Raw genomic sequence first — 14,660 nt, 5'->3', positions numbered from 1 at the left:
ACAAAGCACCTCGGCATGTCAATCATAAATCATCAACAAAGGATTTATGGAAAATCAGCTTTCTCATCGATGACATTAATCAAGTCAGTGAAATTCCAGGCCCACGCCCGATCAAAAGTAGAAGCCTCTATTGCATGTCAGTAACTGCATATGCTTTCTTAAAATAGTCCGGCAATAGACTCGGTTGCTACACTATAAATCACAACATAAAGAGTTGATATTCCATTCTCAGCACTGAGATCCAAGGAAGAAACCCGGCTATTCACTTCTGACCAGAATGATAAATTAGGAGTCACTGAGCTGTAGCAGACAGATGGAAAAGAGATAAACCTCTGCTCCGAGCCAAATGAGCCACTGAGAGTGTGCGCTAGAGAGGGAGAGAGCTAGAGGTGTTATGGGCTTATGCGTGTGTTGACATTTCTCTACACTACTGCATTAATAATGCAAAAAAAAAAACATGCATACATAGTTTACATACAGATGCAATATAGGTTCATGTTTATTAGAAATAGATACATGAAGTATTCTGTAGTAATACTGAAGCTAAACACTTAATTTGATGTTAACAATCCTATCTGCCAACATTATAATTTCGGAAAGTTGCAATATATAAACACACATAAAAAAGACACAAGTGTGAGATGAAGTCCCACTCTGCGTTATTTTTTGTTCCATGGTCGAAGAGTTTAGAGAAAAAAATTGTCTGCCTTGCAAGATCTAGGTGTATATTTTCTCATTGTTTAATTCGATATAGGATTTAAACTCTTGGCACCATTGTAGGTCTGTCAATAGTTACTTGTGTAATGTCAAAATACTGAAATATACAAGTTTGCACAAGAACGTGCAAATGTTTTCGCTTCACGTCTTTAAACATCAGCAGGTCATGAATGTTACAGACAGCCATGCCTGACCTTTGACCCTGGATGCTGGCATGCCATGGGTCAAAGGCTTAGAAACGCACCCATCTGCTCATAAATAACTTTATTACAGGTCATTCAACACAGACGCCTACACTGCATACCTGGATTGAATTTAACTGTCCCAGCCCTTGTTCAGATTTCTTCCAAACGAGGATCATAATCATCTAGATAAAAGGCCCTTCTATTTCAATTACACCTTATATTCAGTATGAAAAAATGGAGGGAAATCATCAGTAGCACCATCTAAGGGTGTGATTATAAGGTCTTTGTAATAGTGAACAAGTCAGATATATATGGTGAAAACTATAATTATATAACATTTAAACTAGCCTTTTGATATTAACAGCTGATAGGGCTTTACAGTGCCTGACCTTCACATAAAAATTTGATTCATCTCCTCCTATTTAATAGGAGCTACATTATCAAGACATAATTATGCCATTGACTGCTATTAAGTGACATTAAGATTGTGATTCAGAAGAAAATAAGGTCACATTGCCTATATTTACAGTATTTGCCATCTTAAAAGGGAGTAAAGATTGTTTGATGCATGTAATTTTTCTGTAGATTTTTAATGTTAAAGCTGTTAGAAATACATTAGCATAAAGATGACCTCAGAACTAACATACATCGAGCCTAAATTCCCAATTTGGTTTTATGGGATTTATACAGCTGTGAAAAAACACCCTGCTATAATAAACTCCTGTTGGACTTACCTGGTAAATAAATTTTTTAAGAGACAAAATTACTGTTGTTATCTAAAATTGTTCAAGTTTAACTTAAGACACAAATGATCTATTTTCAAAAAGCTTTGCGATATTTGATTCATCCTTCCTCAGTTCAAAGCACAACAGCATTTCTTAGATCAAATCCGGCAATTATTATGAAATGAAAAAAAGATTTTTCCAGCGTCTCATTCTCCCAAATTGACTGTTTCCTGGCCAACAATTCATTGCTTAGCAACTGTCACATCTGATAAAACATGCATCAGAATAAATAAATATAAAACACTACTTTCAAATTTTGACAGCTTGGATTTTACCTTCAAGCATAAAAGAATAACAAAGTTGTCAAAAAAGTTTAATTCAATAATTGTCACTTTAAATTAACAGTGCTAGTCACCAATGGAGGTATTTTATTAATATGAATAAACTTCACTTTATTAATATTAATAATAACAACATGTAAGTATACATATACAATCTATATACAAACATGCAGATTATTTACATTTGCAATCCTTCACTGACCCTCCATCAGTCTATGTACCAGTTTGAGAACATTGTCATTGTTTGGGCATTAAATTTGATCACGTGTCAATTTCTGCCAAGTAATTTTTAGACATTTTTAAAGTTCTCTGTGCACAGCATAGCTTGTGCCATACCACTGTCATGTTCATTCTATAAAAACTTCTCTCAGTAGTTAGTAAATGATTCCTAACGCTGTGGTAAATACAGCCAGATACCTTAGACGGCAAACTAGTGGCTACCGAGAGTCACTTTAAGTTCCACCTCAAGCACGACTTCCTGACCTTCTATCAATATTTTTTTTATAAAATAGCGATCTGGCAAATCATTAGCAGAATTATTAGCTGAAAGGTAACACTCCCAGCTCAAGCTACAATGATAAAAGTTCATGATGGGGTCAAATGCTTGGTCAGAACTGCAAAGGTTTCATTTGGCTTCCTTCTCTATATGTCATCCATACAAGTTGTATTCTATCTTTGGTTCTTGCATGTTAATCAGCTTACAATATTTCATTAGCATTTGGCTGATATTTAAAAAAGACAACAGGGCTGTGATGTGTTCCATTCTTGTTCTAAGTAGTTTTTGTGAAAAAATACCAAAGAAGCAATGATAAAATAAACAGCAATGGTAAATAGCTTCCCTTATTCCTTTGGGAGCCAACAAATCCAAATTGTCTCCATTAGTGTAACAGCTGCTGATGAAGCAGGCACCATGAAGAGTAGGTGAAAATGGCATGACTTGTCCTTGAACTTCAAGAGGTAACTAGAAACCTGCTTTGGAAAAATAATAACAACTGCAAGTATCATTTTGGTTGCTTGGTTAATTGTATCCACTTGAAAAGTGGCATTAGCACAATGCTAATTCACGTCATCGAAAAACAAACATTCTATCCGTGCAGGTAAATTCAATTAGAGCTGATTATCACATTAGTCTTTTGTACAATATAATTAACGTCTTCAAGAGGCCAAAGTCCGATCATTATTATCTAGGCTGAAACCGACCACTATCAGAAAACATTATGCACAAAAAACAACTCTGGCTCCGTGAATAATGTGCTAATAATACTGAAAAAAAAAAATTGAAAAAAAGTTTGACCCTGAAGTCCCCTAGCAGTGTTCAGCGTTAGAGACACATCAGCAGTACCCTCTGGGTTTTCGGCTTAATCTCCCTAAAGCCTCTAATGGCACAGCAGAATGAACAAATATTTAAATGCCTGGGCTAAAATTACACCGAGGAGGTCATATCTTTTTTTACCAATATTGTTGAAAGTGTAAACATCTAGAGTGTCGCACATACACCAACGCATGTGGACATTCAGTTCTATAAACTAAGAAATAGCGTCAAATGTTGCAGATATCACATCCCTATAAGTGGCAAGGTGACTTCATCACACACAATACCACTGAATCCCTCTCTAATCCAGACAGACAGAGTCTATAAATTATAACCTACACCTGTGGGACGTGGACTTCCTAAAGCCGGAGGAGCTTTAGCGCTTTCGCTGTCTCTCAATGGAATTATCCGGGCACAATTGCATTGTGGGATGTAACTGTCACTCAGCAGTGGTCTTTGTTTAGTTACATAATACCATAAGTATCCCAACATTTGAGAGGCAAACTCATGGATCGTTTACCATATGAAGGGGGCAAGGAGGACAAATAACAACCGCTGAGTTCGCTGTTAAGGCTGCAAGATAAAAATAATGTTATTTTGACAGGACTGACATGGCAATTTGTGACATGAAGAGAGGAGGTTGATCTTATTTTAGAAACAAAACCTGATACAGCTGTTGTGCAATGTCTTGAGTCGATGGAAATAACTCATATCGTCTTAAGCTCAGTTAAGAGCAAAGAGCAGGTGGAGTTTGAAGCATCCCAAAGTGGATGCCCAAAATCCATAAAATGTGCCAGGATCAAGATGGAAAAGTCAAGAGCTCCACCCAACCTGTAGGCTCGCCAATCACAAAGCATTGCCTTAGCACACATGCAAATCAATCGACTGATTATCTTGAGAATCGAGCAAGCATTTAAAGGTTGATTCCGGTAAATCTTGTAAATGTACCCATGCGATCGTCTGCAACAAATCTTTTCACGATTTCAAAAGTCTTTTTAAAAATGCTAGATGCACCAAGCTCATGCAACCTGATCAAAAGCTGTGAAAGGCTGCAAAAGATCCCTTTGTGCAAGCAAAACAAGACATTTACATGTGCAAGCTCCGGTAGGAGCTCTCTTTACACACTGCACGCTCTTGCCAAATGCAGGATTTGATGTGCATTCAGAGCATTGCAGAGATGCATCTTCTCGCTTACCCCCATTAGTGAGGCTTTCACACTCTCTCAATGTCGCTGTCCAGGTGAAGTAACCCGGTTTACTGTAGCTGTACATCTTGGGATGGTCAATAGGGTCAGAGAAATGGACAAAAGGATATAGGACCAAGACTACCAAAAGGTGGAAGTATGTCTGGTATAGATTCCTGTCTCCTTTTACCTCCTTCCTCTGCCTCTAGGCCACTCACTGAGTCCTCAATATAAGGGTTGCACCTGGCCGTTTTTTAAATGCCCTCCCCCCTTTGGGTAAACTCCCCCACTGGATTCTGGCCTGACAAAAATGAACAGGGCCAAGTGTACCCTAGTGGCCAATGGGATGTAAATCAGTCCAGGGGGCACAAGTCATCTAGTGAGTGTTGTATCTTTCTGTGGGGGGTTGGTGTTGTGGTTTTATACAGCTTCTTTAGACAGCTTATGGCAGGGTTTGTAAATGTATGTGTCTGTTGTGTTGTATGGGCAGTAGACTTAGGACCTTCCAATGAAGGATATCCAAACTAGACTCAGCTTCTTGATGTGTCCATCCACACCACACAATATGAATAGCATGTTATGCCGGGAATGCACAAGTGAAAATAAACCCTATTCATGCAAGCATGCAACAGGATCCTTTTGAACAGCCTGACACAAAATCTAGCAAGTATCACCAATGCACAAGTGTGCATCCTTAACCTATCCACGTTGTCCACATTTCAGGTCGTTATTCTCCTTTGAGTGCTGCTAAACTGCATCAGAACAAAACAACTGTAAATCACCATCTAAACCCACATTAGCATCAGTTTGCTTGCCAAGTTTACACAGTGAGGTTCAGTCACAACAATCACAGGAACTTCACACGGTGCAAGAACATTAGTCTGCCAAGATGGAAAATGAACAAAACTGTTGAACGCCACAGCTAGGCATGCACAGGAAGCTCGGAGAAGCATGTCTTGTAAAAGCGGCTGCCTCCAACTACAAATTTACGACTGCTTGGCTGTCTCCCAACCTTTTAATTAACACTTTACATTGAGAGAGTGACTCCTGTCTGCTGCAGGATTTGTCAGCGGGCCAAATCTCTTCTGGTCTCTTGGTCCTGTTTTCCAAACCACTTACTTGCAGTAAGCTCAGGGACCCCGAAAAACACCAGCAAAGATACTTGCAAGGCACAAATGGATACACAAAATTTGTATTTTAAAAATGTCTAATTGTTTTGTTTAAAGTGAAAGCCATTGTATTCCAATGTTGATTAGATCACATTGAATTTCAAGTTTGTTGTTTTGTGTACCACAGAAGAAAGTCAGGCATAAGGATTTGGTGAGTACATTTACATTTTCTTTTCAGGGTGAACAATGCCTTTAAATTACTTAAGCTGCAACAACTAGTGTGTCAGCCAGCTTCCAATAATAGACAGGTAAGGTTTACCAGCAATATTTCGCCTTACTACAGAGGTTGTAAGAAATTGCAATTCAGTTCTTGATTTTGAATTTGGATTGCAGACAAGAGTTAGATATTAAATGAATGCAAAGAAGAATTGTTTTTAGGGTGGGTGGATGGACAGAGGCAGATAGATAGATGTAACATTTATAAGTGCAGAATGTTAAAGCTCTTGTACCAATTCAAATGAGACCATGCATGCTCTAAAGTTATGTTTTTACCACTTCAAGACCTACAGTACCAATGGGAGCAGTATATGGTCTTCTTGACAGGCATGCAACTTCAACCGTACAAGCTTGGGACCTGAGGCACTTTTTGTAGCTTTAGATTAGCTTTGAGTGGGGTAAAATATATAGCGAGCTCAAGGTGCACAAGCTGTTTCGAGAACATTCGAGAGGTTCAAGAGGCTTATGAAACCACAGGTCCAGTAACCAGCTGGGAGCCATGGATAGTTTAATCCCAGCCAAAGCAGGCAGAGCGTGATCATATTTTCTGGGGGTACCTTTCAGGAGACCCAATCAAGTCCCACACAGAGAGGTTTAGCTTCATCTCAAAAACAACAGAGAGCACTCCTCTTCTTTCTCCCTCCTTCCCTGTGGCATAACCCTCTTTACACAGGGAACAGTACTTTGCTTGTTCTTCTAGCATTCTGAGCACAAACATGTTAAATAAGTTATCAACCTAAGAGATGCAGGGCACCTATGACATACTTCTATGCCAAGCTCCTCAGAGCCTCATAAATAAATAAGAGCAGAGCTAAGGATGCCGGGAAGCGTGTTTGGCACTCAAAGCTGTCAGTTAACAATCCATCTTTACATCTTGTTGTGAACCATTCCCAGGTTAAAAGCAAAAATAAACATCCGGCCTCATGACTCCTCAACCCTTTTAGTACAACACTCCACAAATGATGCTGCGGTTTACAATGTTCTGCATGATATTGAGGAAAAAAAAGTATCGCAAGCAAACTCTGTGGTTCTGAGAGGAAAAGAAAGCGCATAAAAGCATTTGCTTCTTGAAATCAATAAGTGAATGAGAAAAATCAAGTACACAGCGGGCATCAAGAAATTATTGATAAACTGTGTGGGCTGGATGCAGTCCTTGAAAGTCTCACCAAGGACACGTTCTAAGCTATAAAGCCCAAATAAATTATTTCAGTCCACTCTGGATAACTGAGCGGTGGATCCAAAAAGGCTTTTAAAAAAGGAATGGGAATCATAAGGAATCCAAATCTTTTAGTATTTTGTAGGTCAATCCACTACCGAATGATATGATTTCCAATTAAGCAAAAAAAGTTAAATTCATTAATTTCAATAAAACACTAATAAAACTTAACATGCATCATTAAAACAATTACTTAAACAGTCAGTCATGAACTGCTCTGATTAAAGTCTGACATCCCTTCAAATTAAAATAACCCAAATTCTTTACTCACCCTCAAGCCTAGGTGCATATGACTTTCTTCTTTCAGACAATTTGAATTGGAATTCGCTACACCTACATCTCCCGCTGGAACACCATTCTCTCACATGAATGCATGTATGACAGTTAGCGGAAACTAGAGATTACGGTTTATAAAGGTTTAAATATGGCTATTTTTCTTACAAAAATGCATCTGTTTGCTTCAAAAGGCCTTTATTAACCCCCTAGAGCAATGTGGAGCACTTTTTTGGATGGATGGATGTTCTTTTGCTTCAAAATCTCAACCACCATTCACTGCCATTATAAAGCTTGGAAGAGCCAGGACATCATCAAAAGAAGAAATCATATTCACCTAGGATGTCTCGAGGGTGAGTAAATCAAGGGGGAAATGACACAAACCCAAACTAGTGAAGTCCAAATCCCATAGAGATGATTCTTCTTAAAGAATTAAATTCCTGGCTAATGAGAGTCATTCACTGGCTGTAGATTTAATAGAAGTGATGTGGTGCGGTTGATTTAGCGTCTGCTATATGTTGACGTTACAGAAAAAATATTATACTGTATAAAGACACGCAAAAATACCGCTAGAATTAATAAAACACATTGTTTTAATGTTCACAGTTCATAAATCTAACTCTCGTGCTTTTGAAGGAGGTGGGTTTGATCAAGTGATGACAAAATTTCACATCCGAGACCGATTTTCATTCCACACTCAGACCTTCTTACAGGGGTATTACGCAAATGTGGATACTGAGACCCTTAAGCAGACATACTTGTCATCTAGTGCGCTTAGCAAAAGATAACCTCGGTATGAAATGCACGTAGACAGCCATCTCGAGTTGCTGGCTCCCATTAGATATGAGATTAAATTTCTCTCAGGTTTTAAGAGTGGATGATTGTTTATTTTCATCTAATAACCAAGGAAAAAACAAGCAAGCAAAATTGCAGTAATCATAACAAATCATAAAAGGGAGATTGGCTCTTTAGCTCTCATTTTTTATCTCAAAAGGAAGTCTTTTGCTTATCATTCTGTGAAAAACCATGGGCCTTTTAAAACTTGTTTTTTACTTTTAAATTTCTATAACTAAAATATATGCAAATGTACACCTAAATTGTGACATTTTTATATCACAGTTGCCTTTTGAAGTTACAATTATTCATCATAGACAAAATTATGATTATCACAAAGTCCCAATTAGCATGTGAAGTCAATTATTTAGGATTTTATATAACTGCAACTATTTATCACATTCGCAGTTTTATTTTTTCAATACTGTTGCTTAATATTTCAACACTGTAACTATTTCTCATTATTGTGACTTGAATTTAAACTTCATTTAAGAATTACCAGAAAATGGCTTCCATACATGGGGCTCTTTCTGTGAGTTTAATGTCCATAAATAAAGGAAACGGCTATGTTTAGGAAAATAGAGGACTCTCCATGGAGTGTAGCCTAATTTTAGAACTAACTTTTTTTTAATGTATCAGAAAAATCTGTCAAAATGTTTACTTGACAGCAGCCAGTAATGCTTACTACACTGCTGATCATGAGTCTAATCGCCATCTGCAAATCTCAACGTCAAATTAAAGTGGATGACTCATTCCCTCGTGGTCCACTAACTTAAAATACCACATTAAGCATCTTTTCTTGCCATTAATGGTATTTTTGGAAAGATACGTGTTCAGAGGGCACGTATTCACTGCCAGTTTCGTATCTCCCCCTTTCATCAGGCCCACGGTGGACACTAGACTCTTTTCCCACCTGTCCTGCAACCTGAATGGGATGTGCGTCTTGTATCTTGTTCCCAAAGCAACAGAACCTGTGCTGTGGAAGTGTCCAACCTCGATCAGTCTCAGGATTTTCCAGCGGGCTCTTTTGTGTGCCAGAAAGTCCGACTGTCACTCAAACCACGGTTGTAACATGAGCAATCGACCAAGCGATGGCACTCACATGCTGGGGATGGCTGAAATAGCACTTTCCATAAAACATGTAGAGAGAGGGCAGTGAAATCAGACCTCAGTACGGGCTGCCAGTTCTCCCACCCCACTCCAATATCCTTATCCCATCCTCCAGCTCACCCACCTACTCAATTCCTGCACCAACAGCCTTGCAACAAAAAAGTAAACCAGGGGATAGAAAAGGGGAGGGGGGAAGCAAAGGGTCCATTTACTGCAGCTGTATATATATATATACTTAATTCTATACAAAATGTTAATTGGATAATTAAAAATTCAAATAATCAAGTAAGTTCAAGTAACTAATGTTACACCTATTTTCGCCTGTAGACACTCACATTTACAGAATTATGACAATAAGGTGCACTAATTCAGAACACACACAAACACACACATTATATTATAATGTATGTATTATATGTATTAATATCTAATGTGCGTTAAAGTGTTAAAAAAAAAAAAAAAAACTAAAACCTTACGAAAAGACGGGTTTAGATTTTGTAATTCTCCCATTGAAAACAAAAGGTTTTCAATTTATTATATATATATATATATATATATATATATATATATATATATATATATATATATATATACACACACACACACACACACACACACACACACACACACAATTAAAAAAAAATTACCCTTATGACATGGTACACACATACACACACACCCTCTCCTTGTTACTGTGTGTGCATGTGTGTGTGTGTGTGTGTGTGTGTGTCTTAAGGGGCATCATTCCATTGATGTACTAGTCTAAAATGCAGTTTTCATATATTTACAGTATGAAATTGACAAAATATCTTCATAAAACATGATCTTTACTTTAATAATTTTTGGCATGAAAGAAAAATGTATCATTTGACCCATACAATTTATTGTTGGTTATTGCTAAAACTATAACTACAAACGTGCTACAAATATCTGGTTTTGTGGTCCATGGTCAAATATTTTAAAGGAATCTTTAATTTGTAAAAAATTATTTGAACCAAATTTAGGAGACTATTCTTTAATGCTAATACATTTTAACATGAGAGAGGACATTGCTCAGCCTGTGCAGGTCATCATAATTTTTATTTTTATTTTGTTTTTATTTTTTTTGGTATTATAAACATTTAGAATTGAGAAAAAAAAAATCATCAACTTGATATCTAGCATACAGTCTGGGTCCTGAAACAAAAGCAGAGAGCCACAGTGATTTACAGTACATTTGTTTTTTTCTACAACACATGGCTGGTTATCTCCCTCTTGTGGTCACACTGCACTTCACAAACTCATAAACTACAGGAGAAGGATGTCATGACAGCTCTTGACATGGTCATGACAGCTAATAGCGCACATTCTTGACTAGCCTGACAGGAAATGGCATTAACATGTAAGCACTATGTGCTTGCATTATACACAGCTGGATTTAGCGGCCTGTATTTCAACCCCAGCTCATTTAAGATTTTATGAACTCTCTGGCCAGTATAAGTGAGGCAATTAACATCAGCGGTAATCAGAGGAGATATATGCAGACAGGACACATTGAGTTACAAGAGACTCGTTGGGAATGGGAAGACCGGGTCTCAAATTAACAGCCACTGAGTTCAAACAGAGTTTCATTTACATTAATTAAGGTGCTTCACTTGAACTGTGACTCTGGGGAAAAGATAAAAACAGACACAAATGCTGCCTCACATAAGATACTGCATAAAGAGCTTAGTTCATATTTACATGTTGTAAAAAAAAAAATACAGAAAGAAAAATAGCATCAAGTTGCTTCACAATACATTGGTATTTTGTTATTACATATTCAAATAATTTTCCATAGGCAATAGCAGTGCAATTTTGAAAAGCTTTGGTCGCAAAATAAATAAAGTATATGTTTTTATAGAAATCGACTTTCACAATTTTTCTAAATCTTTCTCTGTAAATAAATAAATAAAGCCAAGGCCTACTGCTGCAAGCACAGTTAAGATTTAAAGGCAGAAAACTATCCTCATCAGATTACCTCCTCGTTAACTCCCATCTCACCCTTACTGGATGATGAAAGATAGAAGGGAAAATAAGCTATGAGAGTGAAATGAATTTCTGCATTTCGGTTGCAAAACCTTCAGCTGTCATGGCTGACCATCAGTAATAACTCAAGCGCAAACCAACATCATGATTAACATCAGAGCATAAGAAATTAGAAGGCTGCGAAAAAAAAAAAAAAAATTTGTGGATGCTTCAGTCAATACTACAAATACTATTTTTCTGTTGATGGTGGTCATTGACGTTGACTGGGTTAATGATGAAAGGATTTTCTTTTCTGGGTGAAGTACTCATTTAAGCGCTAAAAATGATAAATGATTTAAAAAAACCACCATCTACATAGTACATGTATATCTTCTGACGCCATCACCACAGTATACTGCGAGTAGATGGAAAAATTTTCATGCTTCTGTAAGCCATTTCTCCCTTGTTTTTGTAGTTTCCATTCACCACTAGAAGTTTACCCAAATATGATGACTTCGACTTCTGAAAAAAAAAAAAAAAAAAAAAAACAAATGTGAAAAGGGTCCAGTGTGTCCCAGTATTTAAAGTGTTATGAAAGTACTCCAATGCCATCTTAAGTCATTTGAATTATTTTGTTTTCGAAGCTATTTACTATTTAGGCCACGGATTCCCATTAACTTTTTGGTCAGTCAAACCCATTTAACAGTACCCTCTGACATTTGAAGATGTCATTTAATGGTCACAATACATGCAGGTAAACAAATAACATGTATTTAGTAAATGTTTTAATTAACACTTTGTAAAAAAAACGGAGGCAAAGAAACCACACTACCCACTTTCCATAAACATGATTGATAGTCCCGCACATTGCCCAGGCCTGAACCCTACTAAACACCTTTGGGATGAATTGGGACAGCAGCCGTGAGAAAGACCCCATATTCTCAACATCCGTCCCTGATCTTAATGATGCTCGAGTCTAAACTGGGACAAATCCCAGGAGTCATGTTCCATCAGGGGAAAACCTTCCAGAAGAGTGGAAGACGAAGGAAGCTCATCTCCTCAAGGAGCCCATGGTTTAGAAATCAACAAGCACATATGGGGATGTTGTTTGAGGGTCCACATAGCTGTAACCAAAGATCCACTGAACACATTCCTAAATGTATTTATAAAAAAAAAAAAAAAAAAAAATCCATCTGGTGCCAGATCACACGGAGTCCTCAGCACATGATTCAGTTTCACAGAAAGCTTAGAGACTTGTAAATATGGGGCTGCAAAACCACAACGGGTTCATCAGATGCTTGATTTGTTTCAGCTGAGGGACGCAGTGTCATTAGCATCTCGCCTAAATGAACTGTCATCCAGATGACGGCAACTAAGACACCAGACGCTCTGAAGCCTCACAGTTTCACTTGGATTAGTACACTGCAAACTAGTCTACCGCCTTTCAGTGATACATATGAAAGGAATACATATCGAAAATTTCCAAAAACCATATAGTCTACAATGGTCATCACCAAGTAGCTTAAGTTCAAAAAATATAATATATATATATATATATATATATATATATTATTATTCTTTTTTTATTGAAGCAAAATGATCAATGTGACTACATAAATTACAAAATTACTGTACTTTTTAGTGTAAAATGCCATATTTGTTAAATGAATGCATCCTTTTCTATACTATTAAATATTTAATGCATATAACAAAACATAAGTAGATAAAAAGGAATGAATGAATATATATATATATATATATATATATATATATATATATATATATATATATATATATATATATATATATATATATGCCAAAAATAAATGCATGTAAAGAAATGTCTAAATAAATGGATATAGATAAAGAAATGCATATAGATAGATAAATGTGTTTACATAAATAAATGATTAAATAAATGCATATAGATAAATAAATGCGTAAGTATTAATTCTCACTCTTATATTGCATGAATGACTAATAATAATAATAATAATATACTTACAACTGATTAAGTGCTGTTTCAGGTTTCTAATCTAAGATGACGACTGGGAAAACGTCCATGGTTAGGTGACCTGTGGAGTGTGTCTTCCATGTTCAGATTGCGTTTTTGCACAGAGAACTTGGCTAGAAAGATCAAACTGACCTTCAATCAGATCAGGGGTTATGACAGAGTACACATAACTTCTGTTGCATAGAAACCTCTCTACAAACCGTTTCACGTTGAGAACTTATCATTGGAAATTCAAAGCACCAGCGGTACATCATGTGGGTCAGATTTTATTGTTTGGCAACAAGTGCACCATAGGAAGTTAAATTTACATAAAACCAAGCACTGTTGGAAAGTTTACAGTGATCTTTAAATATCATTAGGGCACATTTGTCATGTCAAGATAACCCATGGGCTCTCCCGTGGCCCTCTTAGTGGCCAGCTGCATATTTGTGGTGCATAAAGTTTAAAATGATGAGGGACATTACCATCTTTTCATCAGGGTCATTCATCAAGTGGAAATCGCATTAAATGTAATGCCTACGATGATGATCCATCTTTTAACAAAAATTGAGATTTATCAGTTCTGAATGCTTTTGAAAGCTTTTGTCTTTAGCAGCCAGATAAACAGACAGATATAACTATATAGATTGACAAAAATGTAATACTATTGCATATAAAGTTGATAGAAAAGTATAATCTGCACACATGCAGACATACATTAAGATATTATAAACATGACCATTTTCTGTAAAGCTGCTCTGAAATGTGAAAAGTGCTACACAAATAAATCTGACTTGACATTTACAAATATTATTTAATCTATATAATCCTCTATTTTGGCACCTGGCTTACCCTGTCTGGTTTATATGGCATGTATTCAGCATTTAAAATTAGATGCATCTCACATTGCGTGCCTTTTTAGTCTTACAACAGTTTTTGCTGGTGTAAAAAAAAAGGTTTAAGCACTGCAGTAAGTCTGTGGCTTAATTATAGTACTACAATTTCATGATCTGACTCCTAATGACCACAGCATATGCGGTCAAAACTCTGCCTGTCTTGCATGAATTAACACAGTAAAGATCAGCACATTTCTCTACACTTATGAGCCTTTGGTCCCGGATTAGATTTAGACAACTAATGGAGGATACTCCCTTGGTGATTTTGCAGATGGAGCATAGTTAATTATGGCCACCAATGAAATTCAACCATCTCTTTAACTAAGCCAAGTACTACAGTCATCTATGATCAGATAGGTAAACAGATCAAGGTTTATGTTGCTTTATAATAGCTATAGAACAATCCCACTAGATGGAGCTAAAAGCATTGCATTCAAAAAAATTATCCAGTTACAATTGTTACATTCACACACATAAAATAAAAAATACATGGAAAAGAATAGA

The 14,660-nt window shown here is 36.7% G+C and overlaps 1 protein-coding gene across 2 annotated transcripts in view; it reads right to left on the bottom strand.

The window, feature by feature from the left end:
• Positions 1–14,660, bottom strand: part of LOC128014194 (cytosolic carboxypeptidase 4-like) — a 191,371-nt gene that overhangs the window by 136,265 nt on the left and 40,446 nt on the right. Inside the window, exon 1 of one of the 2 annotated variants that reach the window (XM_052597555.1) lies at positions 4,476–4,670. The exons of the other annotated variant lie outside the window; for it this stretch is intronic. Coding sequence (XP_052453515.1) covers positions 4,476–4,551 — 76 coding nt within the window. The 5' untranslated portion in view covers positions 4,552–4,670. Of the gene's footprint in view, positions 1–4,475; positions 4,671–14,660 lie in introns of those variants that run through there. 2 annotated transcript variants of the gene reach the window in all.

This window comes from Carassius gibelio, chromosome B25 (assembly GCF_023724105.1).
Source record: "Carassius gibelio isolate Cgi1373 ecotype wild population from Czech Republic chromosome B25, carGib1.2-hapl.c, whole genome shotgun sequence".
Lineage (NCBI taxonomy): Eukaryota > Metazoa > Chordata > Actinopteri > Cypriniformes > Cyprinidae > Carassius > Carassius gibelio.
The sequence above is the reverse complement of the archived record's forward strand: the minus strand, read 5'-3'. Positions and strand labels throughout refer to the sequence as shown.